Raw genomic sequence first — 21,054 nt, 5'->3', positions numbered from 1 at the left:
TGAAGCCAAAATACCTGTTGCAAAGTGTACACGGGGGGCTCAGTACAAAGTTGCTGAGACTTCATTCAGAGACAGTTTATTTACTTTACACAGCTTAATTATCTGGTCCTAAGACTGCAAGAAAACAGAAAAGAAAAAGGTACTGCTGTAGGTAGGGATACTGATAATCTCAGAATTTATAGCTGGTGGTCTTTATAACAAGATAGTAGAGCAAACAAAATCAAAAACTGTAATAGGCAGGTAGAAGGATTCAGATAGCTGTACCCTGAGGTACATGGGCAAATAGCCTTAACACTTTGCTAGGCAAATAATTGGTGGTCATAAGGATGAATCAGAATGTAGTCATTCAACATAGAGAACAGACTTGTGGTTGCCAAGGAGGGTTGGGTGGGGGAGGGATGGACTTGGAGTTTGGGATTAGTAGATGCAAACTATTACATGTAGAATGGATAAGCAACAGGGTCCTACTGTATAGCACAAGGAACTATATTCAATATCCTGGGATAAACCATATTGGAAAAGAATATAAAAGATTGTATATATGTGTATGACTGAGTCACTTTGCTGTGCAGCAGAAATTAACACTGTAAATCAACTATACTTCAATTTAAAAAAAAGTTTAAAAACGTTTTTTAAAAAAATGTAGTCATTCAACAAATACTTATTACTTGCCACTCTTTAGGGAAAGGTTATGCAAGCCCACAATCCTTTATGCAAAACCCTGAGGCCTGATACATTTCAGAATTCAGAAGTGTTTGTGTTCATGGCCACATGTGCACATTCCATACTTACCTAATACCTCACTCAGTGTCTGGAGCAGCATGCAGAATCAAACACAACAAACCATGTGAATATTCAAATATTCACACTCAGTGGGATGGATAAAGACTATCAATAGCCTCATGTCAATTCAGGCCAAATTTGTTGCCAGTAAATTCAGCTCAGAATTATTGACCTGAGTAAACTTTAGGTTTTTTAAACATCTGAAGTTTTTTAAACTTCTTTTTGGGGGATGTGTTATAATGTAGATTTTGGTTTAGTAACATATGTACGTTATTTATAAATAACATTTTGGGAGTACATGCTAAAAATTATTTTGCATACTAAAGTTTGGACACCACTAGTTGAAAATATAATTTCCTCTAGAGTTATAAATTTATTGTTAACTTAATTATCTTGGCTAATTTTCTGTCAGCCAAAGGTCTGCTCATTTATAATTTGATAGCTATTGCAAACCTCCCTCCTAAAGCCTTGCTTTTGTCTCTGGGCCCACCGGTAGTGTATGAGTGCTTCTTTTCCTACATCTTCACCAACACTGTAGTGTCAGACTTTTGTATCTTTGCCAGTAGGTAGATGAAACATTTTTACTTCTTTAGTTGTAAATTATGAGGACCACCTTTGTCTGTAAGCCATGAATTTTTTTCTGTGAACTGTTCAATGTTGTTTGGTTTATTTTTACACTCTATTGTCTACTTTCTTATTCATATGTCAGAGCTATTTAGATGTTAATTTATATGTTAAGAAAATTAGCATTTGGGGTCACATATTGCAAATATTTTCCCCTAATTAACCATTATGCATTTTGATATTTAGGTAATCTATGCAATTTTTTAAAACTTTAATATAGTCAACATGACCTTTTTTTTTTCATTTTATTGTTGTTACATGGTCCCTGTGGTTTGTTTTTTTCCCTGCTCCAGTGTTACCAAAAGAATGAATTCTTCAAGACTTTCTTTTAATTCTTTCATGACTTTGTTTTTAAACTTCCATCAAATAAATATAGAAATAGCATTTTATTTTTTAAAGTTCTTACCTCTGTCTGAGTATGAATCTAGGCTGCCCACTTTCACCCCCAACTAGCCAGTTAGACTAACACAGATGATTTTTTTCAGTCTTTTCCACTAATTTGAAATGCCACCTTTACATTGTATGAGAGTAGGCTGGCTTCATAAGGACAGGGTCTCTGTATTTGTTCACATGTACATGCCTAGTGCCTGGTAAAAAGCTCTCAAAATTTTTTTATTAACTGAAATAATTCCCAAATGTATTTGGGTCTATTTAGAAACAGAGATATAGGGGGAAGTCAGTGATTAAGGCATTTGACATAAAATCTAATTTCTTAGATTTTACTATCATCATTTTTTTTGGCGGGGAGGGGCATCTTCACAGACTTAAAACCAAAGACTTGCCCAGATTATCTAGCTTGCACATGTTACTATATTTCTAGATTTGTTGTTTTTTCACACAGACTAGTTTCTTCCCCACATTACAGCATGTGAGAATGGAGGCAGGTAAGAAACAAGAGGCCATGCTGAGCGAAGTCTTGCCATCGAAATGTAAGGGGGATGTGATGAGCAGAATCTAGGTAACAATTCTAGACCAAATACCTGAAAGTGGTTTGAATTGTGTAACTTTTTCTTTTATGTGCTGTGGTTAAAAACACATGGCATAAAATATACTAGCTTAACAATTTTTAAGTGTAATTTTTAAGTTCAGTAGTGTCAAGTATATTTACATGGCTGTGTAAAGGAAAAATTGTGTTAGTATTTTTTTTTAATTGAAGCATAGTTGATTTACAGTGTTGTGCCAGTCTCTGCTGTATAGCAAATTGACTCAGTTTTACACATAGATACATTCTTTTTTTAATATTCTTTTCCATTATGGCTTATCCCAGGAGATTGGATATAGTGCCCTGTGCTATACAGTAGGACCGTGTTGTTTAGCCATTCTAAATGTAATAGTTTGCATTTACCAACCCCAAACTCCCAGTCCATCCCTCTCCCTCTTGTGTTAGTATTTTTAATTAATTTCCCAAACCTCATCCTCACTCTGCTGCTCATCTTGTAAACCAGTAAAGTTTAATCGCAGGCTGTCATTAACCCTCATGCCTTGGAACCAAAAGATTTGCTCCTATGTGGAATGGCTGATAAAATTCTCAGTTTTTTATAGTCTTATCCTTCACTCCAGTACTTTTAACAGAAATAGACACATGCTTACATCAGTTTATTTTTGGGGGCCGGAGTGTGAGGAAGTGCCCAAGAAAACCACATTCAGACTGAGAAACTGGGGTTTCTGCCAGTGTTGGCCGGGCGCTCTTCCAGGTGTTGTGCACTGGGCTGAAAAGAGGGTCCCCGGGCTTCCCTGGTGGCGCAGTGGTTGAGAGTCCGCCTGCCGATGCAGGGGACACGGGTTCGTGCCCCGGTCCGGGAAGATCCCACATGCCGCGGAGCGGCTGGGCCCCTGAGCCATGGCCGCTGAGCCTGCGCGTCCGGAGCCTGCGCTCCGCGACGGGAGAGGCCGCGGTGGTGGGAGGCCCACGTACCGGAAAAAAAAAAAAAAAAAAAAAAAGGCCCCCTGGGTCAGTGTTCCTCATCCTGTGGGGTGTATTAAGATCCTTGGGTTTTGTTTCTTGAAGAGCTAGTGTTTTTAATTTTTTTAATTCTAGGGGGGATTAGTCCAAATGAGCATTACCTCTTTTATGTTTTAGGACTGAGTTTCTGTTATTCTTTCACTTTTTATACCTTGAAGATTTGTTTGGTTATTTGATGGTACTTCAGGAGAGTCTCCAACTTCATGATCTCATTGAGAAGCAAATTTAACTCATCTCTCATTGTAGCGTGCCCTTCTCTCCATGACTACTTATTATGCTGCCTTCGTGTCACTTGCATTTTCAGTCTTCAAAACAAATCTTTTTTCTTATGTAGAATTTTGTATACTTTGTAGCTATACATTCTGCATTGTGTTTTCCTCTCATTAGGTGCTCTCAAAAATTTTTGGTTACCCCTTACTTTAAGTTTTTTTACCTACAAATATTCCAGGAATTCATTATTTCCTTGTGCAGGTTAAATCAAAGATTTTATCAACATTGAATTCTAATGACCATTTATCTTCTAAAGGCATGAAGGAGGTCTTACCCAATCCTAATCTTTAGAACATCTTGATTGTTGAACTTTTTAATCAAGTCCTGTTCAGCTCCAGGAGTCCTTGAATGCCCTAATATGAGCTAACACTTGGTATCCTAAACATGTTTTGCATAAAAGCATCTTCACATGTTGGGAAGCCTCTCAGTTCACTTGAGAGAAGCCTGGCAAATATTCTGTTCTTACCTCTGAAAGCACTGTTCCCTGACTGTCTTTATTTATTTATTTTCCAGTGAGCCTGTACTGGTTAGGATTAGGTTTAGCTACATATGACAGAAAACTTAAAATAACAAAGTTTATTTTTTTACATGTAAAAGTCTGGAGTCTACGGCTGTTTCTGAATTGCTGTTCTACCATCCTTAAAGTGCCCTTTGTGGTCTAAAATGGCTGTCTGACCTCCAGTCATCACATCTGCATTCCAGCCAGCTGGAATGAGAAGGGGATGAAGAAGTTTCATCCCTTTCCTTTGATAAAGTTCACTTCCTGGAAATTGCGTATTATAGTTCTTTCATCTTACTGGCCAGAAATTAATCCAGTAGCCACGCTGAGCTGCAAAGGCATCTGGGAAATGTATCCAGCTAAAAAATCAGGGATTCTATTAAAAAGAAATAAAAACCAAGCTTACGTATTTTATATACATAGCTGATTGTGTGATTCATGGTGCCACATGTGAGGTTCATGTTATAAATTTCTATTAGAATTTAATGTTGCTAAGTACTTTATTACCCTTAGAAGAATTTTTATCTTTTTTCTTTTCTGATAATGCCGCATTTCTCTTTTTGCCCTGGCTGCCTGGACATTCCAAGGGAAAGTCAAGGCTCAGTCACAGCAACTCAGGGTTGGCATTAACAAGGGAGGGCTGATGGAAAAGACAGGCTTGGGAGTCAGAATTGGATTTGAAGTCCAGATTTGTTGCTGTGTGTTGGTGGGCAAGAAACTGAAAGTCTGAGCCTGAGCCGCCTTGTCTGTAAAATGTCTGTACAAAGGAGATTGCACCTACCTCGCAAAGTTGGTCAAGTGTCTGGACCGTATGTGTATATGTTCCCTCAGCCTCCCCTTTCTCATGATATATAGATAATATAAACTGCCTCAAATCCTTTTTGGAAAAAGCATACATAAATAAAGAAGAATGGAGTATTTGGTGAAAAGCAGCTGGTTGAAAGCATACACAATTTTAGAAGAGCTATCAGATTTCTTCATGTCAAGATTTTCACTTATCTCAATATTCGAAGTATCCCCTGCTCAAGAGGCCTCCCCTGACCTGCCTGTCTGCGTACCTTCTCCTCCTCCATCACTATGTTCCATGACTTGGCTTTGTCTTCTTTACAGCACTCATCACTTTTTGAAAGCATTCATTTGTCTTCTACTCTGTGCCAGCTAGTTGGGTTCGTGTCTGTGTAGATTTGCCTCTGAACTCTCAGTCTCTAGGGCAGCACTCAGAAGGTCATCAGCGCTCAGTGACATTTGAATGAATGGAGGCTACATTTCAGGGACATTTCAGGTCACTCCTTAGAAACTTTGAAAAGGAATATGTACTCTGTCTTGGAGGTTTTCGGGGTTTTTTGGAATTTTATTTATTTTTTTATACAGCAGGTTCTTATTAGTCATCCATTTTATACACATCAGTGTATACATGTCAATCCCAATCTCCCAATTCATCCCACCACCACCACCACTCCCCACCACATTCCCCCCTTGGTGTCCATACGTTTGTTCTCTACATCTGTGTCTCTATTTCTGCCCTGCAAACTGATTCATCTGTACCATTTTGTTAGGTTCCACATATATGCGTTAAGATACGATATTTGTTTTTCTCTTTCTGACTTACTTCACTCTGTATGACAGTCTCTAGATCCATCCACATCTCTACAAATGACCCAATTTCATTCCTTTTTATGGCTGAGTATATTCCATTGTATATATGTACCACATCTTCTTTATCCATTCGTCTGTCGATGGGCATTTTAGGTTGCCTCCTTGACCTGGCTATTGTAAATAGAGCTGGAGTGAACATTGTGGTGCATGTGTCTATTTGAATTATGGTATTCTCTGGGTATATGCTCAGTAGTGGGATTGCTGGGTCGTATGGTAGTTCTATTTTTAGTTTTTTAAGGAACCTCCATACTGTTCTCCATAGTGGCTGTATCAGTTTACATTCCCACCAACAGTGCAAGAGGGTTCTTCCCTTTTCCCCACACCCTCTCCAGCATTTGTTGTTTGTAGATTTTTTCGTGATGGCCATTCTGACTGGTCTGAGATGATATCTCATTGTAGTTTTGATTTGCATTTCTCTAATGATTAATGATGTTGAGCATTCTTTCATGTGTTTCTTGGCAATCTGTATATCTTCTTTGGAGAAATGTCTATTTAGGTCTTCTGCCCATTTTTGGATTGGGTTGTTTGTTTTTTTGTTATTGAGCTGCATGAGCTGCTTGTAAATTTTGGAGATTAATCCTTTGTCAGTTGCTTCATTTGCAAATATTTTCTCCCATTCTGAGGGTTGTCTTTTCATCTTGTTTAAGTTTTCCTTTGCTGTGCAAAAGCTTTTAAGATTCATTAGGTCCCATTTGTTTATTTTTGTTTTTATTTCCATTACTCTAGGAGGCAGATCAAAAAAGATCTTGCTGTGATTTATGTCATAGAGTGTTCTGCCTATGTGTTCCTCTAAGAGTTTTATAGTGTCTGGTCTTACATTTAGATCTCTAATCCATTTTCAGTTTATTTTTGTGTATGGTGTTAGGGACTATTCTAATTTCATTCTTTTACATGTAGCTGTCCAGTTTTCCCAGCACCACTTATTGAAGAGGCTGTCTTTTCTCCATTGTATATTCTTGTCTCCTTTATCAAAAATAAGGTGACCATATGTGCATGGGTTTATCTCTGGGCTTTCTATCCTGTTTCATTGATCTATATTTCTGTTTTTGTGCCAGTACCATACTGTCTTGATTACTGTAGCTTTTTAGTAGAGTCTGAAGTCTGGGAGCCTGATTCCTCCAGCTCTGTTTTTCTTTCTCAAGATTGCTTTGGCTCTTCAGGGTCTTTTGTGTTTCCATACAAATTGTGAAATTTTTTGTTCTAGTTCTGTGAAAAATGTCATTGGTAATTTGATAGGGATTGCACTGAATCTGTAGATTGCTTTGGGTAGTAGAGTCATTTTCACAATGTTGATTCTTCCAATCCAAGAACATAGTATATCTCTCCATCTATTTGTATCATCTTTAATTTCTTTCATCAGTGTCTTATAGTTTTCTGCATACAGGTCTTTTGTCTCCCTAGGTAAGTTTATTCCTAGGTATTTTATTCTTTTTGTTGCAGTGGTAAATGGGAGTGTTTCCTTAATTTCTCTTTCAGATTTTTCATCATTAGTATATAGGAATGCAAGATTTCTGTGCATTAATTTTGTATCCTGCAACTTTACCAGATTCATTGATTAGCTCTAGTAGTTTTATGGTAGCATCTTTAGGATTCTCTATGTATAGTATCGTGTCATCTGCAAACAGTGACAGTTTTACTTCTTCTTTTCCAATTTGTATTCCTTTTATTTATTTTTCTTCTCTGATTGCTGTGTCTAGGACTTCCAAAACTATGTTGAATAATAGTGGTGAGAGTGGACATCCTTCTCTTGTTCCTGATCTTAGAGGAAATGCTTTCAGTTTTTCACTGTTGAGAATGATGTTTGCTGTGGGTTTCTCGTATATGGCCTTTATTATGTTGAGATAGTTTCCCTCTATGCCCACTTTCTGGAGATTTTTTATCATAAATTGGTGTTGAATTTTGTCAGAAGCTTTTTCTGCATCTATTGAGTGATCATATGGTTTTTCTTCTTCAGTTTGTTAATATGGTGTATCACATTGATTGATTTGCATATATTGAAGAATCCTTGTATCCCTGGGATAAATCCCACTTGATCATGGTGTATGATCTTTTTAATGTGTTGTTGGATTCTGTTTGCTAGTATTTTGTTGAGGATTTTTGCATCTATATTCATCAGTGATATTGGTCTGTAATTTTCTTTTTTTGTAGTATCTTTGTCTGGTTTTGGTATCAGAGTGATGGTGGCCTCATAGAATGAGCTTGGGAGTGTTCCTTCCTCTGCAACTGTTGGAAGAGTTTGAGAAGGATGGGTGTTAGCTCTTCTCTAAATGTTCGATAGAATTCACCTGTGAAGCCATCTGCTCCTGGACTTTTGTTTGTTGGAAGATTTTTAGTCACAGTTTCAATTTCATTACTTCAATTTAATTACATAGAGTTGCTTGTAGTAGTCTCTTAGGATGCTTTGTATTTCTGCGGTGTCTGTTGTAACTTCTCCTTTTTCATTTCTAATTTTATTGATTTGAGTCCTCTCCCACTTTTTCGTGATGAGTCTGGCTAATGGTTTATCAATTTTGTTTATCTTCTCAAAGAACCAGCTTTTAGTTTTATTGATCTTTGCTATTGTTTTCTTTGTTTCTATTTCATTTATTTCTGCTCTGAACTTTATGATTTCTTTCCTTCTGCTAATTTTGAGTTTTGTTTATTCTCTTTCTCTAGTTTATTTAGGTGTAAGTTTAGATTGTTTATTTGAGATTTTTCTTGTTTCTTGAGGTGGGCTTGTATAGCTATAAACTTCCCTCTTAGGACTGCTTTTGCTGCATCCCATAGGTTTTGGATCATTGTATTTTCATTATCATTTATCTCTAGGTGTTTTTTGATTTCCCCTTTGATTTCTTCAGTGATCTCTTGGTTATTTAGTAACATATTGCTTAGCCTCCATGTGTTTGTGTTTTTTACATTTTTTTCCCTGTAATTCATTTCTAGTCTCATAGCGTTGTGGTCAGAAAAGATTCTTGATATGATTTCAATTTTCTTAAATTTACTGAGGCTTGATTTGTGACCCAAGATGTGATCTATCCTGGAGAATGTTCTGTGTGCACTTGAGAAGAAAGCGTAATCTGCTGTTTTTAGATGCAATGTCCTATAAATATCAATTAAATCTATCTGGTCTATTGTGTCATTTAAAGCTTGTGTTTCCTTATTTATTTTCATTTTGGATGATCTGTCCATTGGTGTAAGTGAGGTGTTAAAGTCCTCCACTATTATTGTGTTACTGTCAATTTCCTCTTTTATAGCGCTTAGCAGTTGCTTTATGTATTGAGGTACTCCTCTGTTGGCTGCATATATATTTATAATTATTATATCTTCTTCTTGGAATGATCTCTTGATCATTATGTAGTGTCCTTCCTTGTCTCTTGTGACATTCTTTATTTTAAAGTCTATTTTATCTGTTATGAGTATAGCTACTTCAGGGGATGGAATATCTTTTTCCATCCCCTCACTTTCATTCTGTATGTGTCCCTAAGTCTGAAGTGTGTCTCTTGTAGACAGCATGTATATGGGTCTTGTTTTTGTATCCATTCAGCAAGGCTGTGTCTTTTGGTTGGAGCATTTAATCCTTTACGTTTAAGGTAATTATTGATATGTATGTTCCTATTACCATTTTCTTAATTGTTTTTGGTTTGCTTTTGTACGTCTTTTTCTTCTCCCACTTAGAGAAGTTCCTTTAGCATTTGTTGTAGAGCTGGTTTGGTGGTGCTGAATCATCTTAGCTTTTGCTTGTCTGTAAAGCTTTTGATTTCTCCATCGAATCTGAATGTGATCCTTGCCGGGTAGAGTAATCTTGGTTGTAGGTTCTTCCCTTTCATCACTTTAAATATATCATGCCACTTCCTTCTGGCTTGTGGAGTTTCTGCTGAGAAACCAGCTGTTAACCTTATGGGAGTTCCCTTTTATGTTATTTGTCATTTTTCCCTTGCTGCTTTCAATAATTTTTCTTTGTCTTTAATTTTTGCCAATTTGATTACTATGTGTTCCAGTGTGTTTCTCCTTGGATTTATCCTGTATGGGACTCACTGCGCTTCCTGGACTTGGGTGGCTCTTTCCTTTCCCATGTTAGGGAAGTTTTCGACTATAATCTCTTCAAATATTTTCTCGGGTCCTTTCTCTCTCTCTTCTCCTTCTGGCACCACTTTAATGCGAATGTTGTTGCTTTTAATGTTGTCCCAGAGGTCTCTTATGCTGTCTTCATTTCTTTTCATTCTTTTTTCTTTATTCTGTTCCGCAGCAGTGAATTATACCACTCTGTCTTCCAGGTCACTTATCCGTTTTTCTGCCTCAGTTATTCTGCTGTTGATTCCTTCTAGTGTAGTTTTCATTTCAGTTATTGTATTCATCTCTGTTTTTTTGTTCTTTAATTCATCTAGGTCTTTGTTAAACATTTCTTGCATCTTCTCGATCTTTGCCTCCATTCTTTTTCTGAGGTCCTGGATCATGTTCACTATCATTATTCTGAATTCTTTTTCTGGAAGGTTCCCTATCTCCACTTCATTTAGTTGTTTTTCTGGGGTTTTATCTTGTTCCTTCATCTGGTACATAGCCCTTTGCCTTTTCATCTTGTCTGTCTGTCTGTGAATGTGGGTTTTGTTCCACAGGCTGCAGGATTGTCATTCTTCTTGCTTCTGCTGTCTGCCCTCCAGGTTTTGTTTTTAAACCATGCTTTAGGAAAATGTGACCAACACCTATATAAAATAAAATTATGTGTAATATTTAAAAAGTAGAACTTTGGCTAAAATATTAATAATTTTTATCTTAATCTTTAATGATTGGCTCTCTAGAGAAAAAAAGATTTTCTTTTTCTCTTTTAGGTCAAAGAGCCTCCTGAAATCAGTTTAGTTCTATACCCTCAGGGCTTGACTGGTGAAGAAGTATATGTGAAAGTGGATTTGAGAGTGAAATGCCCACCCACCTATCCAGATGTGTGAGTACATTTAGAAATAGCTTTGATGTGATTTCAGTTCTCTGTTTTGAAAACATAAGAACAGTTTGAACTTAATGGTGTTTTCTCCTTCTGCCTCTATTCCATTTAAAATTTTATTTCCTATCACTTGCATTTCATCAAAACTACATCAGCAATAGACATTGTCATGAAACCTGTCTCCTGTTAAGTCAGCTTATTGTTAGTAGTCTCTATGGATGGTGATATTTGCTCCATGACTAATGTTTGTTTCCTCTGATATGTTAACTTTTGTTTGTTTAACTCTTCATAAACAAGAGGAACAATCTAGAAGAAAAAGATAAAGGTGCAGTGACTATAAAAGCCTTGTGGACTTAGTTTTAAAGTATGATAGGCATTAGGACTTAGAGTAGCCTTCCAGGCCAATGGGACCTTTACTTCCTAGAGTAAAGGAGGATTTAGAGTTGCCCTGTTTCTGTGGGGGGACTGCTAACGAGTTTTCACTGGGCACTCCCACACCCTGCAGGACGTGTAACATCACTGGCCTCTACCCACTGATGCCAAGAGAGTTCCCCAGTCAGTGAGACAGCCGAAAACCTCATGTATTTCTAAACTCCCACTGAAGGTGATACTCCCTCTGGCTGAGATTCACTTGTAAAACAAAAGCATTAGCTATCAGGACTTGAGTATTCTTTTTTCAAAGTACCATGCATAGTCCATGTAATCTTTCCCCAGACATTCCATGTGGAAAAGCAGATTGGCCTGGATGATGTTTTGTGGTTTGAGCTTGTTGTGTAGGAAGCCAGTGAAGGAACGTGACAAAAGGAAGTCCTGCCTTACACAGTGGGTGGTAAATGTATGGGACTTGTTATCTTAAGAGGTGATAGAGAATGTGAAAATACAGATAGGTCAAATTGAGCTCCTCAAAGTTAGTAACCCACTTTTTGCCCAACCTCTATGCCTAGAGTAGATATAGTAGGTATTCAGAAAGTTAATTTATGCATTAATTGAGGGTGATTAATTTTATCAAAGAAAAATAAGACAGTGCCTCTCTAGGTTTTAGTTTTCCTGACACTGTATAGGTGGTGTCTTTTCTGACACCAACAGGGTGTCCAGACAATTCAATTCAATTCTGACACTAAAATTGATAGCTGGGTTAGGGGCTCAGTCCCACAACAAGACTTCAGATGCCAGTTGCAAGTCCCAGTACTTCTGATCAACTGGCTATAAATTTGCAGGTTCCCATAATGCCCATGGTCGATAATTTGCTAGAACAGCTCACAGAACTCAGGAAGGCACTTCACTTACTATTACCGGTTTATTATATAGGATACAACTCAGGACCAGCCAGATGGAAGAGATGCTTAGGCAAGGAATGCGGGGAGGGGCGCAGAACTTCTTTGCCCTCTTGACATTGACTGATGTCCTCTGGGGGGTACACAATCACCCCTGGTTGAGAACCACTACTTTAGAGAACTCGTCAGGTAAATCTTGATGTGTCTACTTGGTAAAAATATTATTTAAGAAACAGCATGCAAATGCTTAACAAAAAGTTAAAAAGTAAACATCATAATATCAGCTACATAAAATTATGAATTATGTAGCAAAGGCATAAAGAGAACACTGGAAATTTTAAAGCAAGTTTAATTAGTGTTGCAGTTGAATTTTTCACCATTTTGTTAATATTGCTATATAATGACTGCTTGATTTTTTTAAAAAAAATTATGTAAGTCTTGACTTGGGGAAACATTCCTATCTTTTGAGATGATATGGGGCAGGAAAACTTTCCTTTTCTGCAAAATAGTCCTTGATGCCACTGTGAGAGAGAGAATCCTGGATTGGCTGGACCACGCATAGACTCAGTAGTCTCTCTCCGATTTCCATCTATCCAACTAGATTGATGATTGTAGCAATCTGTCATACTGAAGCATTGAGAGAATCCATAGGTAAGTGAAGAGTAAAGGCTTCGCCAAGGTAAAACGCCATGAATTACTCAGAAATGCTTGGTGGGAAGTGATGAATCATCTTCTCTTCAAATGAAGCCTACTGAATCTCAGAGTTGTTATTAGATGTGTATTGGTTGGAAGTAAAAGAACCCCAAGGGCTGGTTGTTCTTTCCTTGGGTAGAAAGTGTTAACTCTTAGTTGCGCTCTATAGGGATGGAGAGGAGAGTGTGGTAGGCATCCTTGGAAGAGCAGAGTTTGCAGAATGTGCATGACTAGATTTATGTATGAGTAAGTGAGCTCATTTACAGCAGAATGAGTGCCTGGGACACAGCATGTTGTAGGAATACTAGATAGATCACTGTGGCTCCATCTTGCCTAGTATTCTTGTCCTGCTTTATGCCGGAGTGCACTAATGAGCACAGAGCGTCTGGACTCTGGCAGGTGAGCTGTCTGAGTAAACTGACGTTGAGGGGCAAGCCAGGATGGAGCGTTACCATACAAGGGAGCTCATAGTGAAGTTACTAGGCTAGAATCACACACAGAGCTGGAGCGATTTTTTTAAAAGGCAGTAGACAGTAATTGATGCTAAAAATTTAAATCAGGTTGTAAAGCTGAAATCACACAGAGGAGTTGGGGAGACCCCTGATCGAGCCCCAATCATGTATGTCTGGTCCTCTGGGGGATCAGGGCACCCGACTGCCCACACTGACGACTAGCCAGCCCACTGCTGCCCCCACAGGCTGCAGGTGCCTCCATGCTGAGTACTGTGTCAACAGAGTTGCTGGGGTAAAGTTAAAATGCTTTTGAGATGAAAAGAAATGTTGCTGGGGGTACAGAGAGATTCACAAATGAGGCCCTTATGAAATCCCCAGGCCCCGAGCTTGGAACTTAGCAAATATTAATGCAAATAATCTGTACTTTCTAGAGTAACTCCTTTTTGTTTTTTTCTTTTCCAGAGTCCCTGAAATAGCATTAATGAATGCCAAAGGTCTGTCAAATGAAACTGTTAATTTGCTAAAGTCCCGCCTAGAAGAAGTGGCCAAAAAACATTGTGGCGAGGTATGATTTGTTAAACTGGAATTATGAGAGGATGGTAAAAATCTCGTCATGTTCAACAGTGTTTGCCTTCTGGCCTTTTCTTTGGGTTAAAGGCTTTCCTGTTGCACCTCAAATCTAAATTTCACTAGGATGTTTTGGGTTTTATTGGTATCTACAAAGGGGAACATTGCTGTTTGTATTTTTTTAATTAATGGTATTTATGAATTACAAATTGTAGAGTGTATATAGATAGTACTGTTGCTTAAGAATTCTTCTGGAAGCACTTTATATGAACCTGGTCATTCTTTTTGCACACTTTGGACCTGACATCATGACCTCATCTTGACTTCAACCTTTATGCTGGAAAATGTTTGCAGACAAGTGATATCTTACCAAACTTTGCCACCTCTCCAATTTTCATATCAGAAAGACTGTTTTCCTTCTCAACAATTAACAATACACTCTCCTCCATCAATGTCCGTTTTATACCTGAGCATTTACACCTAGTTCAGTACTGATTCTTTTTTAATTCTGTGACATCACAGTCTACATGAGCTCCCCCTTGGGTGGCAGAGCTCTCTCTGGAGGGCTACGCTAGGTGACTTCTTAGGGCAGAGTATTACTGTGTGTATTAACTCTGTGTGTACTGTGTGTATAATTACAGAGAGTATTATTATCTCTTAAATATAATTATTTCCTCACTTTTGTATAAGATCACTCAGTGTTTTTGCCTAGGTAGCTCATGCTTAACTATCCCATCCTATAAAAATGGAGAAAAGCTAACTAAGGGCTAACCCTAGGCCTCCATGTCTATGCTGGGCCTCTAGGAAAGTGCCTGGACAGTTTTTTACTTGCATTCTATAACACATTGAGTCACAGCCATCTAAGTTGCGTTTCCAAGAACTTCAGTGATTGTTGTAGTATAGAAAGTGACTGTATGATAGCCAGGTCATGGAAGCAACCTAAATGCCCATCGACAGACAAATGGATAAAGAAGATGTGGTACATATATACAATGGAATATTACTCAGCCATAAAAAGGAACAAAATTGGGTCATTTGTAGAGACGTGGATGGATCTAGAGACTGTCATACAGGGTGAAGTAAGTCAGAAAGAGAAAAACAAATATTGTATATTAATGCATATATGTGGAACCTAGAAAAATGGTACAGATGAAATGGTTTGCAGGGCAGAAAGGGAGACACAGATATAGAAAACAAATGTATGGACACCAAGTGGGGAAAGTGGCAGGGGGTGGGGGTGGTGTGATGAATTGGGAGATTGGGATTGACATGTATACACTAATATGTATAAAATGGATAGCTAATAAGAACCTGCTGTATAAAAAAATAAATAAAATTCTAAAATTAAAAAAAAAGTGATTGTATGAAAAACTGAAACCATTTCCTCTAAGATCAGGAACAAGACAAGGTTGTCCATTCTCACCATTATTATTCAACATAGTTTTGGAGGTTTTAGCCACAGCAGTCAGAGAAGAAAAAGAAATAAAAGGAATACAAATCAGAAAAGAAGTAAAGCTGTTGCTGTTTGCAGATGACATGATACTATACATAGAGAATCCTGAAGATGCTACCAGAAAACTACTAGAGCTAATCAATGAATTTGGTAGAGTAGCAGGATACAAAATTAATGCACAGAAATCTCTTGCATTCCTATATACTAATGATGAAAAATCTGAAAGAGAAGTTAAGGAAACATTCCCATTTACCACTGCAACAAAAAGAATAAAATATCTAGGAATAAACCTACCTAAGGAGACAAAAGACCTGTATGCAGAAAACTATAGGGCACTGATGAAAGAAATTAAAGATGATACAAATAGATGGAGAGATATACCATGTTCTTGGATTGCAAGAATCAACATTGTGAAAATGACTCTACTACCCAAAGCAATCTACAGATTCAGTGCAATCCCTATCAAATTACCAATGACATTTTTCACAGAACTAGAACAAAAAATTTCACAATTTGTATGGAAACACAAAAGACCCTGAAGAGCCAAAGCAATCTTGAGAAAGAAAAACAGCTGGAGGAATCAGGCTCCCGGACTTCAGACCCTACTAAAAAGCTACAGTAATCAAGACAGTATGGTACTGGCACAAAAACAGAAATATAGATCAATGAAACAGGATAGAAAGCCCAGAGATAAACCCATGCACATATGGTCACCTTATTTTTGATAAAGGAGACAAGAATATACAATGGAGAAAAGACAGCCTCTTCAATAAGTGGTGCTGGGAAAACTGGACAGCTACATGTAAAAGAATGAAATTAGAACACTCCCTAACCCCATATACAAAAATAAACTCAGAATGGATTAAAGACCTAAATGTAAGACCAGATACTATAAAACTCTTAGAGGAACACATAGGCAGAACACTCTATGACATAAATCACAGCAAGCACCTTTTTGACCCACCTCCTAGAGGAATGGAAATAAAAACAAAAATAAACGGGACCTAATGAAACTTAAAAGCTTTTGCACAGCAAAGGAAAACTTAAACAAGACAAAAAGACAACCCTCAGAATAGGAGAAAATATTTGCAAATGAAGCCACTGACAAAGGACTAATCTCCAAAATTTACAAGCAGCTCATGCAGCTCAATATCAAAAAAACAAACAACCTAACCCAAAAATGGGCAGAAGACCTGAATAGACATTTCTCCAAAGAAGATATACAGACTGCCAACAAACAAATGGAAGGATGCTCAACATGACTTATCATTAGAGAAATGCAAATCAAAACCACAATGAGGTATCACCTCACACCAGTCAGAATGGCCATCATCAAAAAATGCTGGAGAGGGTATGGAGAAAAGGGAACTCTCTTGCACTGTTGTTGGCAATGTAAATTGATACAGCCACTATGGAAAACAGTATGGAGGTTCCTTAAAAAACTAAAAATAGAACTACCATACGACCCAGCAATCCCACTACTGGGCATATACCCTGAGAAAACCATAATTCAAAAAGAGTCATGTACCACAATGTTCATTGCAGCTCTATTTACAATAGCCAGGACATGGAAGCAACCTAAGTGTCCATGGACAGATGAATGGATAAAGAAGATGTGGCACATATATACAATGGAATATTACTGAGCCATAAAAAGAAACGAAATTGAATTATTTGTAGTGAGGTGGATGGACCTAGAGTCTGCATACAGAGTGAAGTAAGTCAGAAAGAGAAAAACAAACACCGTATGCTAACACATATATATGGAATCTAAAAACAAAAAACAGGTTCTGAACAGCCTAGGGGCTGGACAGGAATAAAGACACAGACGTAGAGAATGGACTTGAGGACACGGGGAGGGGGAAGGGTAATCTGGGACAAAGTGAGAGAGTGGCATGGACATATATACACTACCAAATGTAAAATAGATAGCTAGTGGGAAGCAGCCGCATAGCACAGGGAGATCAGCTCGATGCTTTGTGACCACCTAGAGGGGTGGGATAGGGAGGGTGGGTGGTAGACCCAAGAGGGAGGAGATATGGGGATTTATGTATATGTATAACTGATTCACTTTGTTATAAAGCAGAAACTAACACACCATTGTAAAGCAATTATACTCCAATAAAGGTGTTAAAAAAAAGAAAGAAAGTGATTGTAGCACAGTCTGGACAAAAAAATAGGCCTTGGGAATTATTCCAAAGTTCTTTCTAGTTTAAGTCATTTCTAGTCTAGTGTAATGTCTAGCTGAAAAATAATATGGAGTTATATTGAAAATTCAGCTACAGAATCCTCTGGTTTCTTGGATTCATGATTTGTGATTTTTCTGAAAAATTTTTTGCTGTATTTTATTTTATTTTTACAATGCAGTGTTATTAAGTATCATTATGCTGTACATTAGATCCCCAGAATTATTTATCTTACAACTGGAGGTTTGTACTCTTTGACCAACATATCTCCCCTTTTCTCCCACCCCCTCGCCCCCGGCCCCTGGTAACCACCATTCTAGTCTCTGTTTCTTTTTTATTTAAGTTATTATATTTTATTCTATTTATATTAGTTTAATACTTTTTAAATTTAACAAATGAATTAATGTATGTCAATGCTGTCTTACAGGTAGAAAAACCAAAATATCAAACCACCAAATTATATCTCAAGAGTACATGTTTTCTTGGAACTTGAGCCAAAATTGAAAGTTAGGGGTCCCTAACACTCTAGTTACTACCTCTGGCTCCTAGGCCGTGTAGACAACAAATACCACAAAGCTGTTCTACTTTGAAAAACTAATAATTATGTGTAAATACTTTACTTTGTTTATAAGTTCAAGTAAGGAAGTGTTCAGTATTCAGTTCTGTCCGAATTCAGTTATCTATTACCGTCTAACAAGTTTTCCTAAAATGTAACAGCTTAAAACAACAGCACTTTTAGTCTTTGTTTCTGTGAGTTCAGCTTTTTTATATTCCACCTGTAAGTGATATCGTGCAGTATTTGTCTTTGTCTGACTTGTTTCACTTAACATAATGCCTCAAGGTCCATCTGTGTCTTGCAAACAGGAGGATGTCCTTTTTCATGGCTCAACAATATTCTGGTGTGTGTGTGTATCACATCTTCTTTATTCACTTATTCGTTGACACTTAGGTTGTTTCCCTAGCTTGGCTATCGTGAATAATGCTGCAGTAACATGGGAGTACAGATATCTCTTCAAGATCCTTTGTTTTCATTTCCTTTAAATATATACTCAGAAGTGGGATTGCTGGATCATATGGTATTTCTATTTTTAAGTTTTTGAGGAACCTACATACTGTTTTACATAGTGGCTGCACCAATTTACATTCTCACCAAGAGTGTACGTGGGTTCCCTTTTCTCCACATCCTCGCCAACACTTGTTATTTGCTGTCTTTTTGATGATAGCCATTTTAACAGGTGTGAGGTGATGACACATTGTGGTTTTGATTTGCATTTCCCTGATGATTAGTGATGTTGAGTATCTTTTCATATGCCTATTGGCCATTTGTATGTCTTCTTTGGAAAAATGTCTGTTGTGTTCCTCTGCCCCTTTTTTAATTGGATTGTTTGCGAGTTTTTGGGGGGTTTATTGTTTTGTTTCTTTTGTTTCTTTTTGGCTGCGCTGGGCCTTTGTTGCTGCATGCGGGCTTTCTCTAGTCGCGGCGAGTGGGGGCTACTCTTTGCGGTGCTCGGGCTTCTCACTGTGGTGGCTTCTCTTGTTGTGAGGTGTGGGCTCTAGGCACGCGGGCTTCAGTAGTTGTGGCTCATGGGCTCTAGAGCGCAGGCTCAATAGTTGTGCCATGCGGGCTCAGTAGTTGTGGCTTGTGGGCTCTAGAGTGCAGGCTCAGTAGTTGTGGCGCACGGGCTTAGTTGCTCTGTGGCATGTGGGATCTTCCCCGACCAGGGATCAAACCCGTGTCCCCTGCACTGGCAGGTGGACTCTTAACCACTGCACCACCAGGGAAGTCCAGATTGTTTGGTTTCTTTTTTTTGCTACTGAGTTGTATGAGTTCTTTATGTATTTAAATATTGACTCTTTATCAGATATATGATTTGCAAATACCTTCTCCCATTCTATACGTTACTTTTCATTTGTTGATGGTTTCCTTTGCTGTGCAGCAACTTTTTAATTTGATGTAGTCCCACTTGTTTATTTCTGCTTTTGTTGTCCCCCCACCCGCCTGCCTTTTTTGGCTTTATTGTAAATTATACTTTTTATTTTGAGATAATTATAGATTCACATGCAATTGTAAGAAATAATACCAGGAGAGCCCAAGTACCCTTTACTCAGTTTGCCCCAATGGTAACATTTTTGCAAAACTATAGTGTAATATGATAACCAGGACATTGACATTGATACAGTCAAGATACAGAATAGTTTCATCACCACAAGATCCCTAATGTTGCCACCTCCTTACACCCCCATGCCCTCTGTGATAGCTGACAACCACTAATCTGTTCTCCATTTCTGTAATTGTCTCATTTCAAGGATGTTATATAAGTAGAGTCACAGTATGTGACCATTGGGATTTACTCCCCCTCCCCCCACCACTTCAGCATGATTCTGTGGAGACTCATCAGACTGTCACATGTATCAATAGTTGTTACTTTTTATTGCTGAGTAGTATTCCATCTTATAGGTACACCACTGTTTGTTTAGCCATCCACCAGGTGAAAGACAGCTGAATTATTTCCAGTTTGGGGCTATTAAAAATAAAGCTGCTGGGCTTCCCTGGTGGCGCAGTGGTTGAGAATCTGCCTGCCCATGCAGGGGACATGGGTTCGAGCCCTGGTCTGGGAAGATCCCACATGCCGCAGAGCAACTAGGCCTGTGAGCCACAACTACTGAGCCTGCGCGTCTGGAGCCTGCGCTCCACAACAAGAGAGGCTGTGACAGTGAGAGGCCCGCACACCGCGATGAAGAGTGGCCCCTGCTTGCTGCAACTAGAGAAAGCCCTCGCACAGAAACGCAGACCCAACACAGCCAAAAATAAATAAATAAATAAAAAATAAAGCTGCTGTAAACATTTACATACAGCTTTTGGTGTGAACACAAGTTCATTTCTCTGAAATAAATGCTCAGGGGTGCAGCTGTGGGTGTATGGTACCGTGTGTTCAGTTTTTTAAGAAACTGCCCAAATTTTCCAGATTAGCTGACCACTTTACATTACCGTCAGCAATATGTGAGTGATCCAGTTTCTCCACATCCGTGTCAGCATTTGATGTTGTCAGTTTTCTATTTTATCCATTCTAATAGAAGTTGTGATGGTTAATTTTATGTGTCTGTTGGCTAGGCCATGGTACCCGGATATTTGGCCAAACATTATTCTATATGTTTCTGTGAAGGTATTTTTTAGATGAAATTAACATTTAAATCAGTATACTTTGGGTTAAGCAGCTTACTCTCCATAAGGTGGAGTGGCCTCACCCAGTCAGTTGAGGGCATTAAAAGAAGAAGACTGGCCTCCCTGGAAGAAGGAATTGCCAGGAGATGCCCTTGGGACTTGAACTGCAACATCAACTCTGCCCTGGGTCACCAGCCTGCTGGCGTTCTCTCTCTCTCTCTCTCTCTCTCTCTCTCTCTCTCTCTCTCTCTCTCTCTCTCTCTCTCTCTCTCTCTCGACATACACAGTCAGCTCTCCGTATCTGTGGGTACTACATCCGTGTATTCAGGCAACCATAGATGGAAAATATTCACAAAAACAATCCAGGAAGTTCCAAAAAGCAGAACTTGAATTTGCTGCATGCCAACAACTATTTACATAACATTTACATAGTATTTACAACTATTTACATAGTATTTTCATTCTATTAGGTATTGTAAGTAATCTAGAGATGATTTAAAGTATACTGTGGGAGGATGCACATAGATTATGTGCAGATACTATACCATATATATAT

At 38.3% G+C, this 21,054-nt stretch overlaps 1 protein-coding gene across 3 annotated transcripts in view; it reads left to right on the top strand.

Moving 5' to 3' along the window:
* EIF2AK4 (eukaryotic translation initiation factor 2 alpha kinase 4) overlaps positions 1-21,054 on the top strand; it is a 114,166-nt gene that overhangs the window by 1,749 nt on the left and 91,363 nt on the right. For 2 of the 3 annotated variants that reach the window (XR_002646592.3, XM_089907384.1), the window contains exons 2-3: positions 10,601-10,713; positions 13,592-13,694. Coding sequence is in view for 2 of the 3 variants with exons in the window: in XM_089907384.1 (XP_089763510.1) it covers positions 10,601-10,713; positions 13,592-13,694 (216 nt within the window). In the remaining variant the exon portion in view is untranslated. The other variant, XM_022587503.3, reaches the window with a different exon arrangement.

The sequence above is a fragment of the Delphinapterus leucas genome, chromosome 2 (assembly GCF_059928025.1).
Source record: "Delphinapterus leucas isolate spDelLeu-1000000601 "Yukka" chromosome 2, BTC_Dleu_Yukka2, whole genome shotgun sequence".
Taxonomy (NCBI): domain Eukaryota; kingdom Metazoa; phylum Chordata; class Mammalia; order Artiodactyla; family Monodontidae; genus Delphinapterus; species Delphinapterus leucas.
Note: the sequence above shows the minus strand (reverse complement) of the source record. Positions and strands in the feature narration are given on the sequence as shown.